This window comes from Mixophyes fleayi, chromosome 2 (genome assembly GCF_038048845.1).
Source record: "Mixophyes fleayi isolate aMixFle1 chromosome 2, aMixFle1.hap1, whole genome shotgun sequence".
NCBI lineage: Eukaryota > Metazoa > Chordata > Amphibia > Anura > Limnodynastidae > Mixophyes > Mixophyes fleayi.
In genome coordinates, this window is record NC_134403.1 from 171510693 (window position 1) to 171536218 (window position 25526).

The 25526-nt window shown below is 40.0% G+C and overlaps 1 protein-coding gene across 3 annotated transcripts in view; it reads left to right on the forward strand.

Annotated features, from left to right (window-relative positions):
• GTF2IRD1 (GTF2I repeat domain containing 1) overlaps positions 1-25526 on the forward strand; it is a 99417-nt gene that overhangs the window by 39172 nt on the left and 34719 nt on the right. For 2 of the 3 annotated variants that reach the window (XM_075194991.1, XM_075194993.1), the window contains exons 2-7: positions 2014-2145; positions 5715-5856; positions 10375-10521; positions 13266-13449; positions 15755-16050; positions 18915-19004. In XM_075194991.1, coding sequence (XP_075051092.1) covers positions 2020-2145; positions 5715-5856; positions 10375-10521; positions 13266-13449; positions 15755-16050; positions 18915-19004 — 985 coding nt within the window. In that variant the 5' untranslated portion in view covers positions 2014-2019. The remainder of the gene's footprint in view (positions 1-2013; positions 2146-5714; positions 5857-10374; positions 10522-13265; positions 13450-15754; positions 16051-18914; positions 19005-25526) is intronic. The other variant, XM_075194992.1, reaches the window with a different exon arrangement.

A 25526-nucleotide genomic window follows, 5' to 3' on the forward strand; every position in this document is an offset into this window, starting at 1 on the left:
GAGAAGGAGATAGCTGTGGGTAACTGATACTGAACAGCAACTGAGAAATCACTGGAACAGCAGATTGAACATGAGAAAGTGATATCTGTGGATGAGTAGCACTGTACAGCAACTGAGGAATCACTGGAACAGCAGGCTAAACACAAGGAAGTGATATCTGAGGATGAGTAGCACTGAACAGCAACCAGGGAATAGCTGGAACTGCTAGCTGAAGCAGCAGGAGCAAAGGGAGCCACGTCTGTGCACTGTCAGGGCTTGACACACAAAGAACAGGCACCTGACTGCAGGTTCAGGTACCTTAAATACCCTGTTTATGAGAAAGGCACCAATAGTAGAAAAAGAGTAGGTTTTAAAAGAAGATCAGGGGGTAAATGTATTAAGCTCCGGGTTCTTCAACACCCGCGAGTTCGGCGTCTTCGGCGTTTAAATTTAAAGCGGCGCTGCCTTGTAAGGGGAAGTTTCCCTTTATATGGCAGTGCCGCTTTTTGTGTGATTGACACGATAATCGGTTAAAATACCTGTTGTGTATACCCAGCTTAACACATTCAATTTCAAGCATGTCCTCAATCATGTTTTACAACACATATGTTTAGGGTATGACACAAAAGCAATTTAACAAATTATATTGGCCACCAAGTTTACAGACTATATATGTACCAATTTAATAAGAACAAAACAAAACAACCCCAGTACACCTCTGGAAGAAGGAGCTTTATTGCGAAGCTGGTTGTTTCAATGTTCGCTGTGTTACTTTATCCTATTTTCTTAAACTTGGACTGATTAATTGTTACTGATTTGCTATTCCATTCATGCACTATTCCCAGAATATTCTGTGGCAGTACCAGGCTTAATGATCAGAGCAGATAATTTTCATGCGTGCCATATATTCAGTTGACAGATAATCAATGTATTCCCTTTGTGAAGTAACCTGCCAAATTTAGTAACAAGCTTGTATGTCATCCTATCACTGGCTCTGAGCTCCAAACTGCCAGTGTATAATCTGGGCAACCACGTGTATGATTAAATTGGAAACATATCCTGCCATTCAGTTGGGATCTGTTTCTGTTGCTGTGTGGCTCTCATATTTTGCTATTGCTATTGTATTTTATTTTATTATAATATCAGATATAATTTTTTTACCACGTCGTTGCTGTGGGGAAGTACTCAAATATTGGGCATTATTCTTTCTTATACACTGTAACCCTTTCTAGATGAATGGCTCTGAAGCATTTTTTGCTACAAAGTTGTTGCGACAAATTAGTAGATACTATACTTTTTTATTAATGTCTAGAAATGCCATATTTTTCTATTTACATATTGTAAATTCATTCCATAATTTGAATATTGACAAACATTTTGGTCAACTTTCACATCTTTATTAATGATAATAAGTTGCATTATTTATTTTTCATTTAATTATATTTAAATTGTTAGTCTATAAGATTTAACAGTTTTGTGTTTATTAAATTGGTACACAAAGGCCACGATCTTGGCATTGAGTATCATTTGTAGATATTTTGATAATTTTTCTCCCACTGGTGGACTGTGGTAATGTAATAGTCTAGCTTTTCAAAGCTGATATTTGGGCTAAATTCATGTTTATTTTAATTTATGGCATTTTATAGCAATTTTCTATTAATTATGCCGTATAATGGAATATCAAAATTGGGGAAATGTTTCTTTAATTGCAACTTCTAGTCCCCTGTACCATCGTAGCTTGCCGACCCCACTATGCCTATTGTTCCCATGTCCTGCTTTTGTCTCTCTTGCATCCATGCATTTATTTTTTGGTTTATCTGTACCGATTGCTCTTATCAGTATGTATTTTTGTTGTATGTACGATGCTGCGTGTAAAACGTTTGTGGCTAGAGTATGGGTGGTGTATAAGGTACAAGACATCTGCAGGCTCCATAGATGTATATTCTTCCCTTTTCTTGTTTTTTTGGCATTTTGCTCGGAAATAGTATTTTATTGTCTAGATGAGATCTTTAACGCCACACGTTTCCATTCTAGAAGAATATGGCACTGGCAGGAAAGCAGTATGAAGGACCCGTAAACAACTCCAGACCTGATATGTGGATTTCAACTGTTCATAACGGAAAAGATGAAATTATCACAAGCCTTGTATCTGCCTTAGATTCCATGGTAAGTTCCATTTAAAAGAATGCTACACATAAATGTGAATCATACATAATTTTAATAATAATCCTTGTTTTAAGGAGACTATTTTGTGTTGATAAAAGTTTGCATAATACTCTACATTCTAGCGATTAGTTGTTATAATATTACATTAATAAATGGTGGAATTACAGTTGTTATTTCTGTAGCCTCTTTTAGTCCTATGAATCGGCATCTTATTTTGCAGTATACGATGTGGTTTAAAAATCACTCATGCAGCACTTTCTACTGTTTTCACACAGTTCCTCCTGCAGTAAATACATTAGTGATGTCGGGGAGCCTCAGGTGGTTTGTGTTTCATGTGCAACCAGTGGTGGTTCTCCAGCCAAAGTGGTGAAAACGGGTAATGAAGAATAATGAGCCATTGTGGGAATGGGGCCTTAAAAATTAACGTGATTCCCCTTTTCGAAACTAAAGGGAAATCCAGCTCAAGTGTGCGAACTGGAACTGGAAACCTGGACTTGGGCGTCTGGTTAAAGATTTTTCAAAAAAAATATAGTAAAGTTAGAAAGGAAAAACAAATAATAAAAAGTCAAATAAGTAAATAAAAAACTGAAAAAATGCATTATTTTAATAAAATAGCACTTTTTCCTGTGGTCACCCCCAACTGAGATGGCATTAGCATTCAGAGAATAGAAGCGCTTCTTGTAACGCTGCTGTCATTGGTGTAAAGTCTTCCCAATGCTTTGCATGGGGAATAAATAAACCCCATAGTGACCTTTTTAAATGGTTAAATTTCCTCCTCCAATTTGACAATTGGTTAATATTAAAATGGGCAGTACAACTTGAGTTGGGTGGGCAAATGCAATACAGCTGACATTGTTTGTAGTTTTAATTTAAGCTCATGGGACTGCATGCATTCAACTTGCAAATGTTCAGGTCATATATCTTCAGACCTGCAGCCAAATTATTGCACACTGTAAGCATTTAAGTGTGCCCACTGGCAAAATGTTTATACTATACCACAGAGGCAATGTACTTTGGAAATTAGCAATGCTATTAATTGGATACAATATAACAAGGTGTAAGAGAGAATGTTATTTGTAAGATGTACAGGATTTAAAAAAATATATACAGAACTCTATATTTGTTTTGTTTTTGTAAGGATATATATTATATATATTATGTAATGATCAGCCATAGCTAATCACATTGAGGTGACTGTAAACAGATGAATTTGGGACATGCAAGTAATTCTTATTTTATTTATGAGTATTGGGGTATTAATGATGGCATATATATTGGGACATAAATATTGTCTAAGTACACACAATTGAAATTCTATAAGTAGCAATATAGAAAAGTTTCAGCACTCGTTGCTTATTGTTAATATTAACAGACATTAACACGGATGCAATATTTAAAGAATGTAGATACAATAGTTGTGTGTTTGTTTTGTTTTTCAATATATTTAAATGGGGTATGCCTTTCCATATGTGTCTTGTTGGGGATTCAACCAAGGCCACACCCTGGAAGATGATAGTTGAATGATAATCTGACATTATGCAGCCAAAATCTCAATTAATACTAGGATTATAGAGTTTGGATACAAATAATAACCTACTTTAAAAAAAGGGAATATACTACTGGGTAATGTTTTAGAATGGTTGGATAAAAAAATTGATGACATCAGTTTTACCAGTATAATGCCTTCTTGTTGTCTTAGATATTCCCTCTCTGACGTTTTGTAGGTTTTTAGTCTGATATATTGCATTATATACATGGTTATAGAATCTAAACGTATCGTATCGTATCTTGAAACCAATGATTCCCCTCATCCATGACATCCACTTGTTTTTACATTTTCTTCTTGTCATGCCATTATTTCATGGCTGTCTGTTTTTATTTGGATTATGTATTCTTTATTATATTACTTTGTTATATAAAGAAAAAACATTAACAGATTATATATGCATCCTGTCATACTCCAACAAATCCTGGCAGAATGTGCATAAATGTGTTATCTAAATGGGTGCCAGTTTGTCTACTCCATGCTGAAGGCACTGAGCTGTTTATGGCAGCCTCTACTTTCTTTGTTAGACTCGGAATCATTTGATTTGGTTTCCAAGCACCTGCAGGACCGTCTTAACAGCATTATAGACCCCCAGTTAAAGCAGTGCCCTACCTACACAACTACTCACAGGAATAAAAATGTAAATGATCAATAAAATTAATCTTATTTGTTGGTACCTCCAACAAAATCAGTGTTTAAACATAAAAAAACATGCTGTACATCAGAGATTAATCCACATAAACTTTGAGACCAGGGCTTGATTAAAGGTTCAGGTCACCCTAGGCTAATATGCTCATAGCGCCCCCTCACCTTCCATGCCAGGCTAAACCGCAATAGGTAAAAACAAAATCAACCTGAATATAGAATTCGGCTTCCTTTAATCCCCACTATGTTCATGCTTCTGTGCTTTCTAAACTCCGCTCCACTTGGCTTTTTAAAAGGGTCACAGCAGTCAATGTCATTCATTTAGTTTTAATTAAAATCAGAACTATAGCAGAATGGAGGCATGAATGAGCTCTACTGAGGGTGTAGATGTAAATGTGGAGGGGCTGGGGGGCTATCCCTCCAACGCCTGTCATTGTCGCTCCTACTCACTTACCCTCAGGTGCCTGCCCAAGGATGACTTATTGACTTCATCCTTTACCACGGAAACACGTCAACATTAAAACCTCACTACATTTTTCTTTCATGTTTTGTTTTTACTTTGGAGTACAACTATTATCTTATATTTTAAAATGAATTTCAGTTGATACCTTCTTCCTTTAAAAATTTTGCTCCCCTAAAACTATTCTTCAACCCCCCCCCCCCCAAAAGCCTAGCGCCCTAGGCTGCAGCCGAGTGAGCCTATTGGATAATCAGTCTTTGGTTGGGTCAATATAACATAAGCCGAGAAGTTTTTAAACAATAAATTAAATATAAAAATGGTACTCAGTTGGTAAATCATACAGACTGAGATAGCACTGTACCAAATTACTATGAATTATTTATTATTAATCAAGTGTTCAACACAAACATTTGCGAAATTTCTTTCCAGTGAATTGCTTTATAATTGGCTTGAAGTCAGTGGTCTTCAGGATGTCATTTTCATACACATAAGTGAAAGCTAGTTCAAACGCTGCTGCCCCGTTGTGCTGCAAAACTAATTTTATATCAGTTTCCAGCTTGAAAATGAACATTCCCCTACACAGTTGGTCACCGTCTTGCACATGAACACTCTTAAGTGCAATTTCCAGAATAATATGCTGAAAAGTTGGCAAGCCTATGGGCCCCTATGCTTGTGGGGCCCCTGGGCAACTACCCAGCATGCCTGTGCGCTGGGCATCTGATTAACAAAACATAGCATTCAATATGACAACTCCCCCTTTATTTTCTGCTGTGAAAACAGACATTTGCATAATAGTGAAACAAATATTTTCTATGATTGTTACTGAGAAAAAAAGGTATCATCATCAACATAATGTTTTTATATAGCACCACTAATATGTATGTTCTATCATTTATACAATTTCTTTACTCATTCCAGTGCACTGCACTCTCCAAACTTAATGCTGAAGTGGCCTGCATAGCAGTTCATGAAGAGAACTCATTTGTAGTCGGGACTGAAAAGGGAAAATTTTATTTAAACTCCAGAAAAGAGCTGCAAACAGATTTCCAACAGTTCTGTGGTAAGTTATTTCCACAAGGAAAATGTATTTAATGCTGGTGACTTAGTTTGTTGCGTTGATTCCATAGATAATTGTGGTGGCACATCATTTCTAGGTCCTCATCTGATTATTATGTATTTCTCACTGGAGCTTGAATTCATAGTTTTGTCTACTCCTATTAGTATGGCAGGAATACAAATCTATTTGTGACAAATCAAGTTATATTGGATAAATATAGGGGTGCAAACATATTACCTCTTGATCTGGATTTTGAAAAATATAGTATAGCAAAAAGTAGACATTTATTATTTACTAGTTCTTCAGTGCATATCTAAAAATAACAAAGTTCCAATAACTTGTATCTGCTATATCAGTTAAATGCAATAATCATCAGTTTTTACTTGAGTGTTAGAGAAGAGGGCTTATTCATACCTATCCGCTGTTAATGCCTTTTTCGGCTGCTAATGCCTGACATTGTATTACAAATACAATGAATGGGCTAGTTCCCACCACAACCTATTTTTCTTGCAATAACGCCTTCTTGTCAGTACAATTAATTGTGTTGGTAAAATTGCAAAGCCTCAAAAACACATGGAAAAGCTGTTTAAAAACACATCACAAGGAGGGCATGTGGTGGGGTGGGGTCTTTTTACCACATATGGTGGACGTGCCCTCTAATTTCTAATCTATGGGCCCAGGTTGCTGACTTCATTTCTAGAATTCTGGAGGTCGAGGTTTCCCTAGATCCAATGGTTATGCTACTGTGCTCTAGGAATAAATCTCTGAACAAACAAAGTAATAAGCTAGTACAAAATATATGTGCGGCAACACGCCTACAAATAGCCAAGGACTGGAAGTCCACTACTCCCCCGAGCCTTCAGAGCATAACAGCTCGGATCTGGTATATTACTTCAATGGAGTATATCACATGTCTCCTCCATGATAAAATTTCAATTTTCACAAGATATGGGACCCACGGTAGGCCTTTCACCAGTCTCCCAAGCCCGCCACCCAGTAACTTACACCTTTCTCACACTCTGGTTTTTCCGGCCCCTGTTTGACACTTGCCCCCCTTCCTAGCTGATAAGGTCTACTCCTGACGATAGTAAGCTCTTAACCCAAATCGAAGGGGGACGCCAATCCATCCCTTATTCATCCACCCATTTTATCTTTGTACTCGGTTATCCCCCGAGGAGTGGTTGCGCTGGACGCTCCCCCTCTGGGGAATTCACTGAAACTCTTCTCCCCCTCCTCGCTATTTCTTTTCTCCTCCCTCCTCTCTTCACTCCCCCCTTCTTCTTTCTTTCCCTAAGTAAACAAGCAAATAGATATGTTGAATTTTATAATAAATATATATATAAAAAAAAAAAAAAGGATTGCAGAGCATTGGGTGAGGGAAAGAGTGGGATTTACTTCTCGCTAGGGCTTAAGTTCAATGAATATTGGTTCATCGCATTGTACTGTGCTGTTTTTTGCTCTTCCCTCTTCATCTTTTTTTTTGTGGTTGTTCTATCTGCAATGCTTTCAAAAATAAAGAGTTTAAAAAAAAAAACAAAAAACATATCACAAAAGTGTGTCTAAAGTACATTTTACCAGCGTATATGTGTGAATTAACACCTTAAGATATTAATTTATATATACATAGTATTCTTAATGTCAAAAATCTTGATAATTCCAAAAATATTCATGCACCCTTGGATAACGGAACATAAAATCAATGCCAGGTATACATTCAGAATATTCTTTGTTGAGTAAGGACAACATTTTTAGCATCTGTTTGAACAAAAATTGAATTTCCAAAATACTCCTAAGGAGATAAAGGGCCGAAATTCTAAACATGGATATTGTGGAGTAAAATCACCCAGAACAAATATTCATATTGTATTTTATTATTAAATATCAATAATATTATGTACAGACTATATTGCACTTTCTGTGGCTTACTGCTCTTGCAAACCACAGGATGGCAATGTATGAGTTTGATCTATTTAATTAACAAGTACTGCAAGTTAAATTCTACAATCAATGCTACTCAATTTGTGTTTCAATTAGAGAACAATTACTAATAATTAAATATTACTTAGAGATGGGTGAAATTTTAAAAACTCTTCTGTGGTCATTTGAATGGCTCTCCAGCGGAATTTGCCCTTAAGTATTCCACAAATAATTCCCCATATAATTTTTGTTCTGCCCTTTGTTATCGCTGCTTACTGGTATCATTGCGGGTGATAGTTTAGTTTCTCTAAACAAAACAAAAAAAGACAATACGAAAGAATATAATGATAGACCTGTGATTGTCACATCATTAGTAGAAAATGTAATATAAACTAAAAAATTGTTGACTATGTAGAATCAAGCCAATGACAACATCCAAGACAGTATAGAATTCTTACTGGGAGATTATGTCAAACACATTGAGAGGAAATGAGCTAAAGTGATAGATCCAGGTTTATCAATAGCATAGCTTATTTAGATTTTAGCAAGGCATTTGATATAGTATCATATAATAAACTATTTCAACTGAAAATTAAAATCCATGGCCTAAAGATAGTGGAATGGATAAAGGTTTGGCTAAATGACAAGAGACACGATGTTGTAGTCAATGGTGTAAGTGTAGAGGAGGGGCTGGTAACTAGTGGAGTACCTCAGGACCAGTCCTGGGTCCTGCATTGTTTGATGTATTTATTAGTGATATTACTTGTGGTTAACAAGGGAAGTTAGGGCTTTTTGCAGTTGATACAAAGATTTGTCAACGTGTTGATACTCCAGAAGAGGCAAAACAACTGCATAGTGTTTTAGAGACAATAGAAGAATAGACTAAATTATGAAATCATAAATTTAATACATGGAAATGAAACATAATAACTGTGGGACACATAAACAAACCCCAAAGCAGAATACAGAATGGTTAGTGATGCAACATAGGAAAGGGACAATGTCAGAAGATATAAAGGTAAGCAAGCAGTGTAGTCAAGCACTGGGAAAAGCCAGTAAAATATGTATTATATAGGAAGTGATAATAGTGGCAAGAAGAGGGAGGATATATTTCAACTTTATAGGTGGCTGGCAAGATCTCACATTGTACTGTGTACAGTTTTGAAGGCCCCATCTCCAAAAAAAGACATTAATAAAATAGATAAAATCAGAGATAGACTACTAAACTAGTGCATGAGTCGCTTAGACCTGAACATGTACAACTTAGAAGACATAGGTGATAGGATAGAAACATTCAAATATATCAATGGTATTAATTGAGTTCAGAAAGGCTGTATATTCAAAAATGAGAGGATTTCTAGAACAATGGGACATATTGAAAAAAATATATTTATATAAAATTTTGAGAAATGGTGATATATTCATGGCCCTCCAGCAGTTGTTCTGGGGATTAATACAACTAAATAATTCAAGAATTCCTAGGACAAACATTTTGGTATTGTAAAGACGTAGATAATTTTTTTTAAAGAAATCTAATTTTGTAGCCTGATAGGCAAATTTATATTGTAGTGTTGTGTTCTATGTTACACAAACCCTCTACTTTTAGATTTGTCTATCACCATTTCCTCACTGTCCTAGCTTCTTTTACTTCCTCATACATTTTTGTTCTAACTAGTTTCAGCATACTTCTGCTGCATTTGCTCTTCTCTTATGCGTCTGTTATGCCATCTGGCTTGAAGTCAAAGGGGTATATTTACTTTAGTGCAAATTTGAAAACGTGGAGATGTTATCTTTAGCAACCAATCAGATTCTAGCTGTCATTTTGTAGAATGCACTAAATATATGATAACTAGAATGTAATTGGTGGGTTATAGTCAACATCTCCACTTTTTCAAACCTGCAGTATACTAAATATAACCCAGGGTCTTTCTCAATCTGAATACCACTACTAGTTTGTCAGTTGCCATGTTCTGGTCATTTTAAAATGTTTAGTTTATTTATACTATGCATTATAATCAAATAGAAGTTGCAATACATTTTCACTTGCCAACGCTACTGACCACAGACACCCCTTTATAAGTTTGTGAAAGACAATTCCTCGTTCCAACAGGACAGAGCAAATCTCACAGTGATGAGATAGCAGGTGTGTAAGTCAGCCACTGGCCAGTGGGGGAAAACATCATCAATCAGTACTGGTAATATACTGTATGTTAATTCTGTTACAGCAATTCAACATCACATCAATTGTATGAATCTCAGCTGCTGTATTTCTTGCTTTGCCTTGCTGTGCTAGTCTTATCCCTACTCTATCTCAACATCACCAAAGAACCTATTTATAGAAAACTAAAAAAAAATGTTTATTTAGAAATACAGTGCAAAATAGTGATTTTGCGGAATAGCAAAGCAAAACCGATTGTATCACTGTAACTTTGCACTTATGCAGAATGGCTTTTACCATCAAATCATGTTAAAATTTCCCTAACTTTGCTCATCTCATGTAAGGGCATATCCAGACAGATGTACTTTATCACTTGAACACCAGTGTTTGGGTTAATCCATCGTATGTAGTTTCTGAACTGTCATCTTTTTACTGTTTGCTTGCAGTGGGTGCCCATAGAAAGGAGCAGGAAACTGATGACCAGAGGAGAAGCAGGGATTGCATACGGAATGTTAAGCGAGTCTCGCCAAGTCCAAGTTCCGATATTTACCTTCTCAGAAAGATGGTTGAGGAAATCTTTGATGTACTTTATAGTAAGAAGAAAATGTTTTTAACAAACAATAAATGGCAGGGTAAAATGTATGTTGTCTCTAAATATTGCAAATTTGCACAAACGTATCTGAGACCTGGTATGGGGCGGAAAGGGAGGGCATGTGTAGACTGAGTACAGTAAGGGTGTGTTCACATTATATAACTCAGTTACACTTGTATGCATACGTAGGTACACCTGTCAAGAGACATCTGTCTTACTAGTGCTGGAGAACTGGTGCAAACATATTCAATGATGATGATGACTTTTGCACTGGCGACTTCTGATAGGCTAATAGCGTTTTTATCCTTCCAGTTGATAGTACTTAATCCATTAGTGCTGCGGCTATTTTATATGAAGTTGCGACAGCCTGTTTGCATTAATTAATTTACATTTTTATTTCGTCTACTGCAGGAAAGAAGATAGTCATTGGATTTAAAATTAGTTACATTTCTATTTATTCTATTTATTTTTGGAAATGCACTTTTGTACTGTAGCATTACTGATAACACTGACAAGCCACATACCAATGCTATCCCTATGTTATTGTGGGGCACAAGCAGACACACTTACTATGTCTAACATACGCAAATGCTGCTGGTTTTGAGCCGGATATATCTCAAGATGAAGACTGAACATATGCTCGTAAATATGCTCTTTTTTATATGCGTCTTTTTCTACTCACATTAAAAGTGCAAATTTTGGTTAATGTGCACTAGTTGACTATGTAAATAGCCATGCACTGAACCTATACCTTAAGTTTCTGCCAAATACTAATCTTTTTACCAAAGATTCTGAATCAGAACGTTTTAAAACGGTAATGCCGGTTCCCGCAGCTCAACTCTAACCCTAACACTTAGGTTAGATTAGCTAGGCAGCGGGACCCGGCATAGCCTCACCAAATATGACAGTCGCACTTTTAAGTGACATCAAAACGGCGTTTCTTAACTGTCGGGGTTATCATTATCGGGAAAGTGACTACCACCGGATACGAGCACATTAGCCTAGGGCAGCCTGAACCCTTAATCAGGCTCTGGTTAAAACTCACATAGACCACCGGATGATGCAAATTTACAGACCTGATGATGTTGCATTAATGGCCCTAAGTTTTGTAGAGATAAATCAGGTGAACATATATTCTGTCCGAGTGGAAAACAGTGTTCTCAAAATGCTACCCGTGGACGTACATTATGTCATGTAACTAAAGCCAACAGTTGATTTTGCAGCTGTATTATTTGCATACACTTGTGATTTAGTGAATTGCTTTCCATTTCTATACAATACTATGCCACACTGTGCTGAGCTGCATGATGAAACAAATAATTGCAGATATTTATTGTATATGTCAACATAAATACTATACTTTAAGTGTGTGTTTTAGGCACATGTACTATTTGCACTCTTGTATGCTTCTCTCTACATGTATGTGTATGTCTATATCATTTGTTACAAATAAAACCAAATTAAGTGAATTTAAAAAAATATACACAAAAGGAATGTTGAAGCTACATTATAAATCAGTACAAGCTATAGAGCAATCTGTCACAGTTCTGATACTAGTTCTTACTGTGTATATAACCTTGAGTAGAGATGAATTGGCAAAAATACTTGTAATGGCATGTTGAATCTACACTGTTAATTTAAACAATTTGAAGATAAAGTGACTTACCAATATATCTAGGCAGGGAGTCTAATGCAAGAATGAAAACAATACTGAAACAGGAATGAAAACAAACCACATGCAGCTTGACATTTTGTGCCTTATTGATACATGCAAAAATGAGAATTCCTTTATGTAAAATAAGCAGTATACTAAATATTTATAGCCATATTCAAATTGGTCTTAAAAAAGTAAAAGTAGAAATACATTTAGAGTGGCATTGACTGCTGTGCAAAATAATCCCCACGTGTTTTTTTAATTTCCTTTTATTTACTTAATTGGCTTCAAATTAGTTATGAGATTCTTTAGTTAGATTCAATAATTTAATTTAACAAAAAAATCTTCTAAAATTTACTTATAGGTATTGGTTCAATCATGGTTGAATCATTTCCATCTATGTATCTTATACAGATGCAATAGGGTTTGGAACCATGGTGGGATTTGATGTAAGGGGGAATGTAAGAGAGGTCTGTTAAGGATGGGGTACAAAATGTAAATCAAAATCTGCTTACTCCATATGAGTTTAAACATGCATGCACATTTACACACAGGAGTTGTCTGTGCTTCAATACCATGTGCTGCTGTTCCGATTATAATGCTTTGCTGCAGGTTGTTCTAACCCCACCCATTTCATCTCCCAATTGTCTGTGTGTTCCTAGTGTTAAAGAATGTTTACAATAGGTGCTCTGAACCTAGTAGAATGCACCTATAGAACTAAGCCCATTTGGTAGGTGGCCAGAGGGCTGGTTTCATTTGAATCTCTATGAAAGCACCCATAGTCCAGAGTGGTGGGCAAGATGAAATAGTATGCACCAGCAAGATCCCCAGAACACAGCAGGAAACTGGTTATTTTTTATGCCTAACCTATCAGAGCTCATAAATTGTAACTTTGTAATTGTGACAAATTGCTGTCCAGGCTGCACTGAGATTCTGGAATTATGCGAAGAGCCACCCCACAGCACATAGAACATAAAATAAAACCATAGAAGGCGAAACAAACCTTAAATCCCTAGTATTGGTTATTACTTGCATATCTTCTGTGTAACAAATCACTTCATGTGTTCTAAAATAAAGGGTTGTTGTTTTAGGTGAGGCTTTAGGAATGTCTAATATAGTCCCTGTGCCATACGAGAAGATTATAAAGAATAACGGTTCATTGGTGGTGCTCGGCTTACCAGACGGGATCAACTTCCAGAAGCCTTCTGACTATAACCTAAAAAGCCTAATGCTTATTTTAGAGCACAGTCACCACATCAGATTTAAGCTGAAAAAGTAAGTAGTCGGATCTTCTCAGTTGCATCCATCATTTATTATGGCTGTGCTTCATTTAGATCACTGGTTCTCGGATTCAGTCCTCTGATGTCACCAGCTCTTCAGATTTACAGGATTTATCTGAGTGCAGCTTGTTTTATAAAAATGACATTGTCACAGATCTAATCACATAGGATATGCTGAAATACTGCAATTAGACCTGATGACTGACTATTGGTTGTTTCAGTCCCTACAGTTAGCTTAGTAATCAAAGAATTAAAAATACCTAGTTATGAAGAGGTATTTTTGCTTTGCCAATTAACTGGTATGGTTTATTTTGCTTTTTGAGCAATCTAAGTGTGTTTTTTATTTATTGTTCTTGTTTATTATAGCAAGGGTAGGGGACATAGCACTATTCTTTTTTTCCAAACCATTTAAGACTGTTTTACATTCATGTTCAATTTATGCATAACAAAACTATTTTTGTGTTTGCAGCATGTTGATATTTGGATTACTTGGCAACATAGACTGTCACTAACCTAAGGCTAAGAAGATTAGAATAATATAAAGCCTATTAGTTGATAATGTTTTAATACATGCCTAAGCAAAGTAACTTGATTGGCGAGTTGTGATGTTAGCTCTGACTGGCTAGTTTTTTTAAATGAAAATTACGGTATTTAATACACTGCTGAAATGCTCTACCTAAATAACGAGGTTCATTAAATAATCAATAAATACATCATACAATCCTCCACTGTCCTTTGTCTATACCATACCTGTTGTTGGCATATGTCAATGGTGCAGATGCCCATTTCTTTGTAGATATATGTATACCCTCCACACCCTCCACACCCTCCACACCCTCCAGTCCTTTGGCCTCTCCGGCCCTGTCCTGTCCTGGTTCACCTCCTACCTGGCTGACCGATCCTTCTCTGTCACCACCTCTGGGTCTCTCTCCACTCCCTCTACCCTTTCTGTCGGGGTCCCACAGGGCCCTGTCCTTGGACCCTTACTCTTCTCTCTATACACCTCTTCCCTGGGTGAACTCATCAGCTCCTACGGCCTCAAGTACCACCTTTATGCTGATGACACTCAACTCTATCTCTCCTCTCCCTCCCTCCTCTCTAGGGTGTCCGCCTGCCTCTCTGCCATCTCCTCCTGGATGTCCTCTCGATTCCTCAAACTCAACCTCGCCAAAACCGAACTCATTGTCTTTCCTCCCCCTCATACTTCCTCCCCCTCTGACCTCTCTATCACTGTCGACATCACCTCTATCTCCCCTGTCCCCCAACTTCGCTGCCTCAGGGTTATCCTTGACTCCTGTCTCTGATCATCTCCCGCTTGGACTACTGCAACCTTCTCCTCACTGGCCTCCCCCACTCTCATCTCACTCCCCTTCGTTCTGTTCTTAACGCAGCCGCTAGGCTTATCTTCCTTTCTCGCCACTCCTCTTCTGTCTCCCCCCTCTACCAAGCCCTTCACTGGCTCCCCTTCCCCTACAGAATCCTGTTCAATCTCCTCACTCTCACATACAAGGCCCTCGCCAACTCCACTGCTCCCTACATCTCTAACCTCATCTCTATTCACGCTCCATCCCGCCCTCTCCGATCTGCCAATGACCGTCGCCTCTCCTCCCCTCTGATTACCTCCTCACACGCGCGAATCCAAGACTTCTCCCGCGCTGCCCCCCTCCACTGGAACAAGCTCCCTCCCTCCAACAGAACATCCCCTACTCTGTCCAGTTTCAAACGGGCTCTAAAAACCCACCTCTTTCTCAAAGCCTTCCAGTCTCCCACTTAACTTCCTACCTTTTCTGCCTCCCTCCCCTCTTCCTCCTCCCCTGAATCTGCCTCCGTTCCCCCTTCTCTTCCTCTCACCCCGTGTCTCTCTGTCTGTCTACCCCTCCCCTTAGATTGTACGCTCCCTTGAGCAGGGCCATCTCTCCTCCTGTTTCCTGCACCTTTTACTCTGCTCTCCAGCTACCTTTCCCCCCACCCCTCTGGGGGTCTCCCCGTCATCCGCGCCCTTCCTCTTGGGCTCCGGCGCCTGCCGGTCTTACCTCCCCCCTCTCTCTAGCTGTGCTCTGAGCTTACTGAGTTACTGTGCTTATTGTTTACTGTATTTTGCCGTCCCATCTTGTACTGTACTTGTTTTTCCCTGTACGGCGCTACGGACACTGAGTGGCGCCTTATAAATAAAAATTAATAATAATAATAATAATAATATATACTTTAGATTAATCACATGATTCCAAGGAGGTTATAATTGTTGCAACCATTATTCAGTCCTGTGTATGATTTATATTATCCAACTTCTTTCCATGTAGAGCAATTGAAGAACCCAGCAGAGACTCAAAACCTTGTGCAGATTTCAGTTGCTCTGCCGTCATAACTACTAAGGCCATTCCAGAAACAGGTCCAAGCCCCAAAGTCTCCAAACCATCAAACCAAGAGAATCCATCCAGTGTACCAAACTTCATGTACAATGTTTCTCTATCCAGTCAGCATTGTATGGAGCTAAAGCAGGAGGTTCACTCAAATACGCCAGGACACAACACGGCCAGTGATGTGCTACCCCACAAGTCCCCAGGAGAACAGAACCAGGACTTCTCAGAATGTTCTGGTGAGGAAAATGTCATGTTCCTGGAAGCTGCAAGTTTTTACAGTATTTGATCACTAGATTTTACCATTTAGAGTAAACTTTTCCAATAATTCTATGACCTTTCCACCACAGGATTCGATTCTCTTTGTAGGTCTACCACAGATATTAGAGGGAAGAGCATCACATTGGTTTTCCAATGTTGTTGGTATCAGTGGGACATCGTTATCTACAAATCCCAGTTGAAGGAAAGATTTATGCTTTCCTCTTTATTGAATTATAAGATGCTCTCCTAAATGTTTATTCATGTATTATGACTATTTATGGTTTAAAAATCACATTTAAAAGACAGTTCCACTTTGGTTTCCCAATGACCTCCTTCCTCTGTCTGGTTAAATCAGGCATTATCATATACAGGTGTGCAGAGCTGGCTACAAAAAAGCGTCCTTTTAAGCCCACCTAACATTGTCATGGTACTGCTATAGTCTACTGACATGATAGCATCTAAAATCCCAAGTGCCAATAGAGGGACCTGTGCAGGGTGGTGGCTATTACCTATTTAGTTTGGCAGCACGGTGGCTAGGTGGTTAGCAGTTCTGCCTCACAGCACTGGGGTTATGAGTCCAATTCCCGACCATGGCTTTATCTGTGAGGAGTTTGTATATTCTCCCTGTGTTTGCATGGGTTTCCTCCGGGTGCTCAGGTTTCCTCGCACACTCCAAAAAACATACTAGTAGGTTAATTGGCTGCTATCAAATTGACCCTAGTCTCTGTCTGTCTGTCTGTCTGTCTGTTTGTGTGTTAGAGAATTTAGACTGTAAGCTCCAATGGGGCAGGGACTGATGTGAATGAGTTCTCTGTACAGCGCTGCGGAATTAGTGGCGCTATATAAATAAATCGTGATGATGATAATGATTTAAAAATACATTATCAAGAGTGGCTTTGTATATTAAAGACATGAGCTTTTCTGCTGCTAATACAGTGTACACAAACAGTATTTAGCCACCTTTTAAGCTCTGCACTCTCGTATGTGAGTATCCAGTGCTAATTGAGCTCAGTAGAGTAATCATTGATGCCTTTGCAGAAACAGATGGTAAGTGAATAGGGGTGGAAGAGGTTTTCCAGATTCAGGTTATACTACTTAGCTTCACATTTGAGACAAATATCAAGCAACATTTGACAAACCCAATGCCATTGCATGGGTGGATATTGAAACCCCATTTATTACGCCATATTACCTCACTTGGGCTCTATCTAAAAATCAGACTACCTCAACTAAACTTTATTCCCTCACTTAAATTCTGTTTCTCCATATGGTGCACAAGCAATCCCCAATTTAAACTTTCCACAACAATCTCCCCCATTACTCCAAAACGGAATAATGAAGAATTTCCCACATGACTCTCCCTCTTTAAGTTTAAGCACTGGATTGTGGGTGGAATAAAAGTTATTTTTGATCTTAAGGTAAAATATAACTGGGAATTTCTAGATGATATTCACCAGAAATTTCCCTCACTCAGACCCCTGTTCTTTGAGTTCTTTTAGGTTATGTGTTTCCTTACCTCCCTTCCCCCTACAGATTCCGTAAGGGTTCTAACACCATTTGAAAAAAAATCTGATGACCTCGATATGAAAAGGGCTGATCTTTATGATTTACAATCTGCTCATAGAGGTTTCTCTGAATGGGAGACGGATCTTGGACTACCCCCTGTCCAATCTCCCACAGAGAGGGAATAACCACCAGTTCAATATTAACTGTAAAAAAAGGCATATACGACCTATTACAGGTGTTATTATACCCCAGAAAAATTAACCAAAATGTTCCCATTTTCTGCCACAAATTGTTGGCTGAACTGTGACCATAAGGGCAATTTCCTTCACATATGGTGGACTTGCCCCCACATTGTTCTGAAATAGAGTACACTAATCTGAACAACCAATACCTAAAGATCCCTGGACATTTTTCTGTCTCACCCCCACAAGACGTTAGTTCCAAGCTAAAAACTGATCCTTGCAGATGCTAAACCTCAAATAGGCAAAAATTGAATCTGGCATATCGCATGCACAAAAAAATTACATATTATCTCCATGACAAATTTGATGCCATATGAACCCCCTAGTATTTCAGATAAATGCATTGTAATCGGCGCATACCAAGAGCACCGACTCCTCCTTAAGCCATATTTGTGTATTTCACCATCTGGTATTCTAAAAAACGTTTCTGGTTGCACAGAATATAAGCCTACCTGATATGTAAGCTACATTTTGTATACTAGATGTCAGAGTCATATTAGACCTCACCTTTGCAATAATTATTATTAATTTGTTGTTAGCAGAGACCCCCAACTTCTACCATGTTTTTTTAAAAATAAAAAAAATGAGTAAACCATTCTGTTGTTATAACTTGTTTTATTATTATATTACATTTATCAGTTTCTTCATTGAACATACATTTAAAAAAAACAGATGGTCAGTGTATATGGATTTTTAATAAAACCTATGGCAAATAATTAGCGTGGACATATTGGACCATTATTGATTCATCATGTGTTCGTTACATGAGACCCAGCATTGTTGTGGTTCCCTGTCCAGTTCTACCTACCCAACAACCGACTGTATGGTTTGTGCACGTGTAGGCCTACCCTTTGCATCTATTTGTAATTAGCTCTTCCAGCTTGATTGTCAGCTAGGACAGCCAATTGCAATACAGTAAATTATCATATCTGTACAGAGTAGGATGAGAGCTGTCGTTTACATTAAAAACAGTATTCTCTAACCGACTTATCTAACAGCACTTACGTTTCTATCTTCCAAGTCATTTATGGGCCCTGTCTGTTTGTAAGAAATGCTTGTTCATACTAAATTTAATTTTTATTCCTTGAATGCAGGACAGCAATCTTCCTCAACAAGTAACAGTCTCAGACAAAATGTCCAAGCCTCGAAACGGGTGCTCTTTTCAATAGTACATGATAAAACAGGTTAGTAAATGTGCAATATTTGACTGAGTAATGTATATGGAACTAGATGTTACAATTGATTTGCCAAGGAGAACTTCTACTGTTGTATTCAGCAAAGTGATACATACAGATTATATATATATATATATATATATATATATATATATATAATCAGCCAGTTTTATTAAGCAGAAAAACAATAGAAAAAACATCAAAATAAACACCTTGCCTTCCAGCACTAACTAAACACGTGTCATTCCTGACTCTCAAACTAAACGAAAAGATAAAAGGTTCCAGCATATAGGGATTACTCACAATAGATAACAGGCTATCTCCTACAGAGATCCTGCAGTCCCTTTCCCTAGGCAGAGCAGAGGCTCAGACTGATCAAACTGACATCTTATTAAAACACACCTTACAGGTGCAACCCTTAATCAGTCTGCTGTCAGACTGGCAGAACAGAACTGGTCCTTGTAATTGGAGCCCACCCTTCTCTCTACAGTTACACCCTAGGGACCCTTACCAACTTTTTCCGAAAGCTAAACAGACTCTTTTGAGAAGCTCTTTCCCATCTCCCTGGGGTTTCTAAAACATGTAAATCAGAACCCTGGGACTAACATGTCGGCTATGAAACACTAATAAATATATATATATATCTATATTAAAAACAGGGAATGTTAATTCCACATATTGCAATATATGTTAAGCTGACCAACTCACACCAAAGTCTTCCCATTCTGGTCAGTGCTAACGTGATCAAATGCTATCCTTATTTATCTGGGCTTAAGGCTTACCTGCACACAGCTTTTAAAGGCAAGTCTTTCCCAAGCACTTGCAGCCATAGGAGACCTGGGACTCACCTGACACAAGTTGTAATTATTTAATGTAAAGAATGGGGTGCAAGAGTGATAGGACTTACATTGTATAAACAAAAACAGGCGTAGATCCTCTGCACTCTCCATGTAGAGACTGGGGTGCAAGAGGGGGTTGCCCACATTGTATAGACAAAAAACGGGTATTCTGCACTCTCCAAACACATAATTAATGCTGTACTAAATACTTTTCAATATTAAAAACAGGGAATGTTAGTTCCACATATTGCAATATATGTTAAGCTGACCAACTTACATCAAAGTTGACCATTCTGGTCAGTCCTAACATGAACAACTTTGGGGTGAGTTGGTCAGCTTAACATATATTGCAATATGTGGAACTAACATTTCCTGTTTTTAATATAGAAAAGTATTTAGTACAGCAGTGATTATGTATTTGGAGAGTGCAGAATACCCCTGCTTTACACACACACACACACACACACACACACACACACACACATACACACGCACAGTTTTTGAAGTGGGCTGGTATACAGGGGTATGTCATAAAGCCACTTCTACTTCCTTCATTGTTAAATTTAAAATTCCTCTTCCTTACATTTTCCATACTGTCACAGTTAAATATCTGTTTTGACCACTGTATTCTACAGAGAGAAGAATACAAAAGTTGACATCTTACATCCAGTTTTACCATGTGGTTTGGCCTAAACTGCATACAGTTTAGGGGTTTGTAAACAGTCACAGTATGAATACGGTTTGATTTTTTTTATTCTTCAAACTGCAGAATGGTACATCTGCATACAAAACTGCCATTTAGTACATCTACTTTCAAACTGGGATAAGAACAACTATAGTAATATCCCCAGCTCTGTCACTCAGAATGCTGTAGCCTATGCCCCATAGGAGACATGAAGAGACCTCACCAGGGAAAGGTAGAAACTGAATACGTTGAGGATATATGTAAAGACATTGTAAAATAATAGCTAATACAATAGAAAGTAGCCCTGTAAGTACATGTAAAAGAATACAATATAGCCCCGCTAGGACTAGGTAAACCAGCAAGATATATGTCAGGAAGGGGGAGTTCTTATAGCCTCCCAATAACTAGACTTATAATAAAATAAATAATAATAAAGTAACTAAATTACTGTACTTGTAATTAAGAACCATTAGATATTAACAGGGTCCTTTTCTTCCCAAATGGTCATGCCTAGCAGTGTGCACAAGTCTTTTAAAATGAACATGTGAAACAAGTATAAACATTAGGCCAGTATGTGACAACTGTCAGATTTATATGACATCTGTCAGTAGGCTTGCAAATCCAGATAGCCCTCTGCCAGAAGTGAGATAGAAAAGCTCACAGAAATTTATATTTCTCTGACATCCTTAGGGGACACCGGGACCTTGGGGTATAGGGTAGAGCAGGCGAATGCTGGCACTTTAACTTTTAGTTAACTAAAACTCTGGCTCCACCCCCTCTATACCCCACCTCCTGCTAGAGGCCAGTCTAGTTCAAGTGCCCGGCGAAGCGGGCTGTGCACAGGGCTGCTTAGCAGCCAGTTTTCCTTTATTTTATTATTTTATTATTTTAATGACAGCGGAGACTGTGTCTCCAAATTCTGACAGCCGGCGGCTCGCTGAGCCGCGTAGTCGGCTGTCAGTCAGACTCCTGGCTGAATATTTATTTCTTCTCCTCTCCCGCGGCTGCGGCCGGCGAGGAGAGTGTGAGGCAGCGATGGGGGAGGTCTGTGGAGCGCACAGCACGGACGGCTGTGCGCTGGCTGCGGGGTGGGGAGCGGAGGTGCCGTGTGGGTTCTCCTTGCTGCCTGCTCCCCTTTGCCGCTTATCTATCCCTCCATTGGAGCCAGACACAGTCGGTGGTGGCTGGGGTCTGTCCTCCAGGTACAGAAAGCATGCTGTCTACACATACTGCGTCTGGAGGGTTGGCAGCAGGTAAGTAAATTCTCTCTCAGCATCATGCTGTGAGAGAGATATTAGAAATCGCAGTTGGTTCCCTGAGCTGGCTGTTTTTTTCCTAAAATCAGTCTGGTTAATTGGTAGAGATAAGAGTTCTATTTTTAGCTCAGGGAACAGGGTCAGGCAAGGGTCACTGTCTCAGTGAGCCCTGCTAGGCTGTGGATTGGTTGAGTTGTTTGTCTGTCTTAGATGTTATCCAGTCCAGAGCTGGGCCCTGGGGGGGGGGGGTGTTTTACTCCTCGGCACTTCCCCCTAGTTTCACTCCTCGTGTGTGGATACCTGAATAGGCAGCCATATCTAAAGCTCTTGCTTCTCCCCTTTTCTATCCTGTATACTGTAAGGTAAAGGGTTGGGGATGGTGTGTTTAGCCTTTTGTACCTTTACACAGTTAGGAGCTTTTGGCTGTATTGCAGGCTCACTTTCTCTTGTAGTTTGTGTGCTGCTTGTTATCTGTATTGTGTGCATTTTACTGTACTGTTTTGTCCCATCTTTTAACATGTCTGAGAGGGAAAAATCTACACGTGACAGGGCTGGTGCTACTATGTTAAGTTTCACCTGTGCTGTATGTCATGTTAAGTTACCGTCTGGGCAGTCAGGAACACAGGCTCTGTGTGTGTCCTGTCGGCCCACGGAGACTACTCCTGGTGAAACAGTGGCTGTCTGTTGAAACACGGAGGAGCCTGCTTGGGCTCAGTCTCTATTTAATACAGTGGAACTGCTTGCTCAGAAGGTACAGTCTCAGGCAGCTCAATCTTCTAATTCTGCTTCCTTAGTTCAAGCTTTGCCTGTTGCTGCTCCAGTGCAGTCTGGAGAACCAGCCTGGGCGCAGGGTCTTGCATCCTCAGTACAGGGTTTGGTAGCGGTCTCTTCCTCCTTGGAGAGGATTATGCAGTCGGTCACTCCGCCTTCCTCAAGTAAGTGGAGGCGGGTGGCCGCCTCTTTTCCGGAACATGAATCTGTTTCTGATTGTTGTTCCCAGGAAGAGGGTGAGTTACCGCTGGGTTCTGACATAGATGCTGCTTCGTTGGTGGAGGTCCCAGCAGATCGTCAGAGTCTGGAAGAGTTGATTCAGGCGGTGCGTCAGGTACTTGAGATTCCTGAGGACCAAGTGCCTGAAGTTTCTGCATCCTCTCTTTTTGAAAGACGCAAAAAGAAGGAGGTGGTTTTTCCGGCTTCTCCCGAATTGGAGCAGTTGCTGTTGAAATCTTGGTCTTCTCCAGATAAAAAGTTTCAGGTGACTAAGCGACTACAGTCATGTTATCCATTTACCCCTGAGGTTCTCGCTAAATGGGAGATGCTTCCTCAGGTGGATGCAGCTGTGGCGAGGTTGGCAAAGGTAACTACTATTCCTCTGCCTTACCAGGCCACTCTTAAGGATGGTGCAGACCGGAAGGTTGAGACCGTTCTTAAGTCCATCTTTTTGGCAGCGGGTGCTTCTTTGAGGCCTGCTTTAGCATCAGCTTGGGTTAACAAAGCTGTTGATCGCTGGTCGGAACAATTGTCTGAGGGTTTGTTGGCCGGCAGGCCATCCTCTGAATTGATTCTTTTAGTGGAACAGATTCAGAGGGCTACGGATTATTTAGGTGAAGCTGCTATGGAAGCAGGGACGATGGCAGCGCGCATTTCTGCTTCGGCAGTGGCAGCGCGTCGGACTCTCTGGTTAAAGTCCTGGGAGGCGGACGTAGAGTCCAAAAAGGCTCTGGAGTCCATTCCCTTTTCAGGAGGTGTTCTGTTTGGTCCTCAGCTGGATTCCTTTATCAGTCAGGCATCAGGAGGTAAGAGCACATTCCTCCCGGTTAGTGTTCCCAAGCAGAGGATGTCTAGATTTCGGGCCTTTCGGTCCTCAGGTAGGTCTAGAGGACAGTATTCCTCAGGACAACCCTCCAGAGGTCAGACATCCAACCCTAGAGGTGCTTTGCAGCGGGGACGTCGGGCCTGGTCGGTGCGTCGTCCAGCTGCTAGGTCAGCAGACAAACAGTCTGCATGACGGGGATTTTGCTCCTCCATTGTCGTCAGTGGTGGGAGCCCTTCTTCTGCGGTTCAGGGATCGGTGGTGTCATTCCACCACCGATGTCTGGATTCGGGGTGTGGTGAGTCAGGGTTACAGGATCGATCTGCTCGGTCTCCCTCCCAGATGGTTTTTCACCACGGGGCTTCCATCGTGTCCAAGAAAACGGTTGGCCTTAACAGAAGCGATTCAATCCCTTCTGTCGGCCGGAGTGGTTAATCCGGTTCCTCATTCTCAAAAAGGTTTGGGGTTTTATTCCAATCTTTTTCTTGTGACAAAACCCGACGGCTCCTTCAGACCGATTCTCAATCTGAAGGCTTTGAACACTCACATAAGAGTGCCCAGCTTCAAGATGGAATCTTTACGCTCGGTAATTCTCAGCATGGAACAGGGAGAATTTATGGTGGCCCTAGACAAAAAGGATGCATATCTCCATGTGCCCATTTGGAGGGGTCATCAGTCCCTGCTGAGGTTCGCGGTTCAGTCAGAGCACTTCCAGTTTCAGGCTCTTCCATTCGGTCTCGCCATGGCTCCACGAATCTTTACCAAGATCATGTCGGTGATGGCTGCTTTGCTAAGAGCCAAGGGGATTAAAATCATCCCCTACCTGGACGATCTGCTTCTAAAGGCAGACTCTTCGCAGAAGCTTCTGTTACACATTCAGATAGCAATCCAAACCCTGGAGTTGCACGGTTGGATTATCAACTTCCAGAAATCCAAGTTGATCCCATCACAGCAGATGGTATTTCTGGGTCTTCTATTCGATACCCGTCAGAGACGGGTATTTTTTTCCTCAGGACAAGGTTTTAGCCTTACAGGGGATGGTGAAATCCCTGTTGATGGCAAGGAGACCCTCCATTCATTTTGCGATGAGGCTTCTGGGCAAGATGGTATCGTCATTCGAGGCAATCCAGTTTGCTCAGTTTCATGCACGGCAGTTTCAGTTGGACCTTCTGTCGCAATGGAACAAATCTCATCGAAATCTGGTGAGTCAGGTGTTTCGCCTATCTCCACAGATGTGCCAGTCGCTGATCTGGTGGTTACACAGGCAGAATCTCTCCAGGGGTCGCTTGTTCTCCATTTGGGATTGGATTCTAATTACAACAGATGCCAGCCTTCGGGGTTGGGGGGCTGTATGTCTTCAGGCTCAGTTTCCGGGGCTTTGGACTCAGAAGGAGTCCAAGCTTCCAATAAATGTCTTGGAACTGCGCGCAGTGTTTCACGCTCTAAAAGGTGCGCAACATTTGCTGCAGGGAAAGCCAGTAAAGATCCAATCAGACAATGTCACAACAGTGGCATATCTAAAGCATCAGGGAGGCACCAGGAGCCCTCTGGCCATGAGGGAGACTCACAGGATATTTCTGTGGGCAGAAGCTCACGTTTCGGCAATCATGGCCGTGTTCATTCCTGGAATAGAAAATTGGGAAGCAGACTTTCTAAGTGGGCAGACTCTACACCCAGGGGAATGGTCTCTCCATCCGGAGGTGTTTCAACAGTTGGTGATGAAATGGGGTCAACCGGATGTCGACATGGTGGCATCTTGGTTGAATCACAAAGTTCTCCACTACTGTTCCCGTGCAAGAGATCCCGGGGCAGTCGCGGTAGACGCTATGTCGGTTCCTTGGAAGTACCGCTTAGTGTACCTTTTTCCTCCGATAGCCATGCTTCCTCGAGTACTGCAAAAGATGAGGAGAGAGGGTGTTCCAGTGCTTCTGGTAGCGC